Source organism: Chiloscyllium plagiosum, chromosome 8 (assembly GCF_004010195.1).
Source record: "Chiloscyllium plagiosum isolate BGI_BamShark_2017 chromosome 8, ASM401019v2, whole genome shotgun sequence".
In the NCBI taxonomy this organism is placed as follows: domain Eukaryota; kingdom Metazoa; phylum Chordata; class Chondrichthyes; order Orectolobiformes; family Hemiscylliidae; genus Chiloscyllium; species Chiloscyllium plagiosum.
The window spans coordinates 88,489,509-88,495,559 of record NC_057717.1 but is presented as its reverse complement, the minus strand read 5'-3'; the positions used below and the strand labels follow the sequence as shown (position 1 = coordinate 88,495,559).

Genomic DNA, 6,051 nt, shown 5'->3' with positions numbered 1-6,051 from the left:
CCATCTGGTCCAGATCCTGTTGTAATCTGAGGTAACCCTCTTCGCTGTCCACTACACCTCCAATTTTGGTGTCATCTGCAAACTTACTAACTGTACCTCTTATGCTCACATCCAAATCATTTATGTAAATGACAAAAAGTAGAGGACCCAGCACCGATCCTTGTGGCACTCCACTGGTCACAGTCCTCCAGTCTGAAAAACAACCCTCCACCACCACCCTCTGTCTAAGCAGACAGGTTTTGCTCAGGCGCTAGTCACACCACAGCTGGAGAACTGTGAACAGTTTTGGCCCCTTACCTGAATAAAAATATACTGGCACAGGGGGCAGTCCAGAAAATGTTCATCGTGGAAACAGAGAGTCCATTTTATGAGATTGAGTATGTTGGGCCTGTACTCATTAGATTACAGAAGAATAACAGGCGATCTTATTTAACGCATGAGCTTCTTAGTGGACTTGACAGGATAGATGTGGAAGGGTTGGTGATTTCCCCTTGTGGGAGAATCTAGGACCAGAGGTACATTATGTTAGAATAAAGGAATACCCATTTAAGAACAAGATGGAGAGTAATTTTTCTCCTGGAGGGTTATGACTCACAGATGGCTGTTGAAGATGGGTTGTTAACTACATTCAAGGCTGAGAACTGCAGCTTTTTAATCAGGGAAATCCAGAGTTATAGGGGAAATGCAGGAAAGTGGAGTTGAGGGTTATCAGATTCGTGATGATTGAATGACAGAGTAGACTCAGTGAACTGAATGATCTCCTTCTGTTCCTCCATCTTGTGGTCCTACAACATCTCTGGAGTAGGACCTGATGAGGAAGAAAAAGTAATCCCCACACGGGCACATGCTGCCATCAGTGATTCCTTCTACCTTCTCAATATCAGGTGAAAGCAACTAGAGTTCAGTCAGACAAGCTGCAGAATCAGGAAATACTGCAATAGAATGAGCATGTCACTGTGGTGCTCCCATTACTGATACAGACATCACCTCCTCCAAATGTCAGCCCAATTCCCTCTCTGACTGGTGAGTGATCCTCATGCTGCCTGATCTGCTGCACTTTTCCAGCAACACATTTTCAGCTCTGATCTCCAGCATCTGCAGCCCTCACTTTCTCCTCGAGTGATCCTCATGACATGGCATTAGGAACTGATCTTGACAATGTTGAGTTCTCTGGGATTTTTCATCAAGAGGGTTTGGTGTGTGTGGGATGTGGAAATGCTGTTGAAATTGGGAAGCCAGATCTAATCAAACAATTTCCATGGGGAATCTTAATCTCCCACTATTACAGCAATGTTTTGGAAGACTTCACAGTTTGAGATCAGGTCACCAGCTTTATGAAGCTTAGCAGTGGAAGCAGCAATTGAGGGGTTCAGTCCATCTCACCAAGATCTCTCAATAAATACTCAGTTTTCTGTAACTGGCAGATTGCTTCAGAAAATGAACAGTTTAGCTGCTCAGAAAGCTGCTGCCATTGTTGAGATCCTCTGAGATGATGTGCTCTGGGTTTGGAGTCATTGTGGGCTGTGTCAATTACTTCTGTTCCCTACAGGGTACACGCTGCCCATGAGGAGACAAGGCAGAAAATGGGCTACTGACGGAGGGGAGGCACAGGTGATGGCAAGGCAATGGGTGAGGTGCAGTGCTTTGAGTGGAGTCCATATCCCAAGTTTCCTTTCACCATTATCACCCAGGCTCATTTCACTGCTACATTATTAATATGTTCAATTAATGCACAATTTAAAATTACATTTGTCAATTGTCATTGGCGTATTCACAAAACACTAACCCTAACCCTACCACTACAGTTTAAAATGACACAACACTTACAGAGTATCACTGCAGTGATAAGCATCCCCAAGGACAGCAGGATGGAGAGACTCAGGAGAATATAGATAACGAGAGGTGACCATTTTCCTTGGACAGACTCTGTTGATTGAACACCTCCATGACCTGTAAAGTGTAAGAGAAGGTCATCACTGAAAGGATCAGAGGAGCCCACTTTGTGAACATGAGTGCTAACCCTTTCTCGTTTGGTGCTGGAGTAGAGATATTAAATCAAATGTCTCACTCTGATGAGACAACGTAAAATGATTCATGGAGAATGTACTGTAATTCACTAAACTGCCAGATAAATTCACACTTTGGGATAAGTGCACAATTCCAACAATCCTGTGGAGTAACATACATTTCTCCCAATTACTTACTGTAATAAATTATATGCAACTTCATGTCTTACTGAGCCTTTTCAGAGGTAAGGATCAGTCACATTGTTCCAGTTTGAATTCTCATGCAGACCGGAGGAGACATGGCTCATTAATGTGCCATTCCTTTCTCCATGCAAACCCTTCTTGCATTTTTCTCTGGAGAACATCATTAAAGTGTTTCCCTGTTTGCTGTGCTCATCCAACTTCCTGCTTGTCTCCCCTGAATTTCTTGGCAGAAGAATTTGTTTTCCACTTCTCCAAGATAGTGCTAGCACGATGTCCCTCCCTTTCCTTGGCTTCAGCTCATTTGGACCCTGGGTATCGATAGGAGCTAGTCCTCCCTCTCTGATACTCTCAGAGGTGATGACAATGTCAGTATCTGGGTCCATAACAATGAGTGCCACATTGTTTGATCCTGTTCGTGTATCAGCAGGTTTATTTTCCAATGGGTTTCCCCATCGGTACCCAAGTATGCAACAATTCTTCAGAATCTGAAAACTGTAAACCATCATGTTTGTGTAAATGCTATACTCAAGGGAGTCGGGGAAATGGAATCGACGCATTTGGAAAAATGCAATTTAAGATGACCATGTAAAGTTTGTGTGATGTGTTGTGAAAGAAAATGTGAGGAATTTGAATTAAGCAGGAACATCGGGATTACCTTCTGGCCTTGGCAATGGTCATTATCTCAGTGACAGATGTTCAAATGATTTCTGTGTGCACATGCAGAATAATTGTATCTCACTTACACTCTATAGTTCCAAAGCCAATCTGTTCTCAATTGTTAATTACCCATTCCCAACCAAACACTAAAGCATGGCTTATGTACTCCTCAAGCCTGATCGATTCTTTCCTTTAATGTGTTGAACCTATTTGATTGTTTGACTTTATTTTCTGTTTTGCTTATGATTTGTACAGATCTTCCTAATAATGACAGTTTTTCTGCTCCAGAACCTGGCCAACAGGTTAATATCCTTTTGAGTTAACCCATCGACTTGTTATGATACCATCAGCGATCTGTGAGCGTAAGATTAAAGGGCACTGAGTACCCTGACATTTTCCAAGATTTAGATTTAGATTTATTACTTCTTCATTCAAAAGTACAATTTCCCACAATTCACTGAAGAAAAATCACTTGAACATTTTCTGTAAAATGGTCAGTTTTTTGATTTGGTCTTGCAGCATGTAATATTACATCTCACTGACAACATGACCAATAGTGTTTGTGTTGTCTGCCAGTCCCTTAACCGTGCTATTACATTTGAGCCTAATATGTTGAGATGTCAATGTAAGAGATGTAGTGTTTAACCTGGAAGGGTCCCCAATGCAGACAGCCTTCCACGAACAAAACGATTGCTCCTGTAACCTTGGCTCCTGCTGTTAAGTCAACTTTGACTCAACAAACCTCTGAGCATTGTAAGCATCATGCAGCATCTATATTTCTCTGCTCCTCCCCATTAAAAACAAAAGGATGTTATTGTTCTGCTGGGCAGTGAAAGCTGACCCTGGTTTTACTGCCCTGGTGGTAGTTTACTCACCACAATGTCTTTGTTAGTGGATTGTTACCACGGCCTGATATTACAGTTCAAAGTTTGTGAGAAGATTTGTAGCTCGGGTGCTTGTTGTGGTTCTGTTCGCCGAGCTGGGAATTTGTGTTGCAGACGTTTCGTCCCCTGTCTAGGTGACATCCTCAGTGCTTGGAAGCCTCCTGTGAAGTGCTTCTGTGATCTTTCCTCCGGCATTTGTAGTGGTTTGTATCTGCCGCTTTGTTAGTCCTTGTTCTCATTCAATATTTCAGTCAGGGATTCGGCTCAAATATAAATCCCTGCCTTCAGCAAATCTAATACCATCTGACTCGCTTAGGAATGTGTGATGAATCCACAATCTACAATCTACTTCTGATTTCCATCTGACCAACATATGAATTATTGATACACTCAGAATTTGAATGAAGTCTGCATTTCCTTCTGTCAAGACCTCTCCGAAAACTGTCAAACGTTACGTTCTGTAATCTTAATGTTAATTTATTGCCTATTTCCTTGTTCCTGCAATGCACGTGAAATAAAATAATTGTGCAGTTGCACTTATCACACTAGTTACCTAAGCACATGCTCAGAGGAAATTCGGGCAGATGATGTTAAAAAAGACAGGAACACACTTGAGTAGATTTACCTTATATTAGTGAAGGCAAGAAAAGAAATCCCTGCTCTGTTCCCTGTTTCAAAATTCATCTCTCCCTCTACATATATTTTACCCTGCTGATTCCCAATGTTGAAGTGGTAAAGAGCATAATTCTTTTCAACACAAATTATATTAAGCATCAGTGACTCAAGATATTAGATTGTGTCAATTTGTAATCAATTACTCTGTCACAGAACAAAGCTCATTTGTTTGGATACTACCTTAGCTGAAAATGTGTTGCTGGAAAAGCGCAGCAGGTCAGGCAGCATCCAAGGAGCAGGAGAATCGATGTTTCGGGCATGAGCCCTTCAGGGGAAGAGAGCTTCTTCAAGGAAGGCATCCTTTCAAGAGGATTCGCAGTAGGTTAAAATCTTCTAGGAGAAAGATCCAGCATCTGCAGTCCTCACTTTCTCCGGGATACTACCTTAGCCTGCACAGAGCATGTTTGATATCCCATCATTGACAGTGGAACAGGGCAGCATGATGGCTCAGTGGTTAGCACTGCTGCCTCACAGCTCTACGGACCCCGGTTCAATTCCAGCCTTGGGTGTCTGTGTGGAGTTTGCACATTCTCCCTGTGTGGGTTTCCTCCGGATACTCTGGCTTCCTCCCACATTTCAAAGATGTGCAGGTTAGGTGAATTGGCCATGCTAAATTGCTCAGTGTTCAGGGATGTGTAGATTTGATGCATTAGTCAGTGAAAAATATACAATCATAGGGTGTGGGAATGGGTTTGGGTGGGATACTCTTTAGAGGGTCTATGTGGACTTGTTGGACCAAAGGGCCTGTTTCCTCAATGTCGGGATTCTATGAATATGTTCCTTTGCAATTCTGGCTGAATAAGTCACTTGGATATATTTTTAAAATCTAACTGTCAGCTTAGAGCATGATTTCAAATTCTGGTGTCATCCCAAGTGTGATCAGCATTTCAATGATCACAGACAGAAAATGAATAACACAGTCAATGACACGAGTGTTGTCCACTTAAATTGTCCATTTTAAAGATGTTGTGCTTTTGAAACACTGGGATAACCTTCTATCCAGTGAAATCAGTCAGAAATAAACAATGGAAATGATGCCATTAGTATAACACCGAGTGAAACCTCACTTTGTATTGGAAAGAAATCATGAATCAGATTTCTTAATCAGTATACAGAGCGTGAACACAAACTGTAATAGTGGGATTAATCATTCAGACATTCATGATGTGTGTTACAGTCGGAATCAGCTGCAAAACAATGCATCTCATTCAGGCACCTACAGTCGTGGGTTAAAAAAAAGTCATGGGAATGCCTGACTGGCCAATGCACAGCAATTATGTATAAATATTGATGTAAACAAGCATATTGAGGGTGAATGTTACAGCAGCTGATACACCATCAAGGCAACATCAGATCTCAGTCACTAGAAACAGGTTTTTCAACAGTGTACCGTATATACTTGTGTAAAAGTCAAATTTTTTAGACTATTTTTAAACCGTTAATTATTTTAACAGTGCCATTATATCTGAATAAAAGTGTGATATATTAGCTACATATATCTCAAAATTTATAGGTTTGACTACTACCCGGTACTAGTTTTGAGGGACTGAAATTCATGCTGCAGATCGAGATACCGTATTATTAGCAGAAGTTGATTTGATCACACAACTGATCCCAGATAAAGA

The 6,051-nt window shown here is 41.4% G+C and overlaps 1 protein-coding gene across 1 annotated transcript in view; it reads right to left on the bottom strand.

Moving 5' to 3' along the window:
• The window catches only part of LOC122552439 (CD209 antigen-like protein C), a 107,253-nt gene that overhangs the window by 46,474 nt on the left and 54,728 nt on the right, over positions 1-6,051 (bottom strand). Inside the window, exon 2 of the mRNA XM_043695169.1 lies at positions 1,828-1,950. Within this exon, the coding sequence (XP_043551104.1) occupies positions 1,828-1,950 (123 nt within the window). The remainder of the gene's footprint in view (positions 1-1,827; positions 1,951-6,051) is intronic.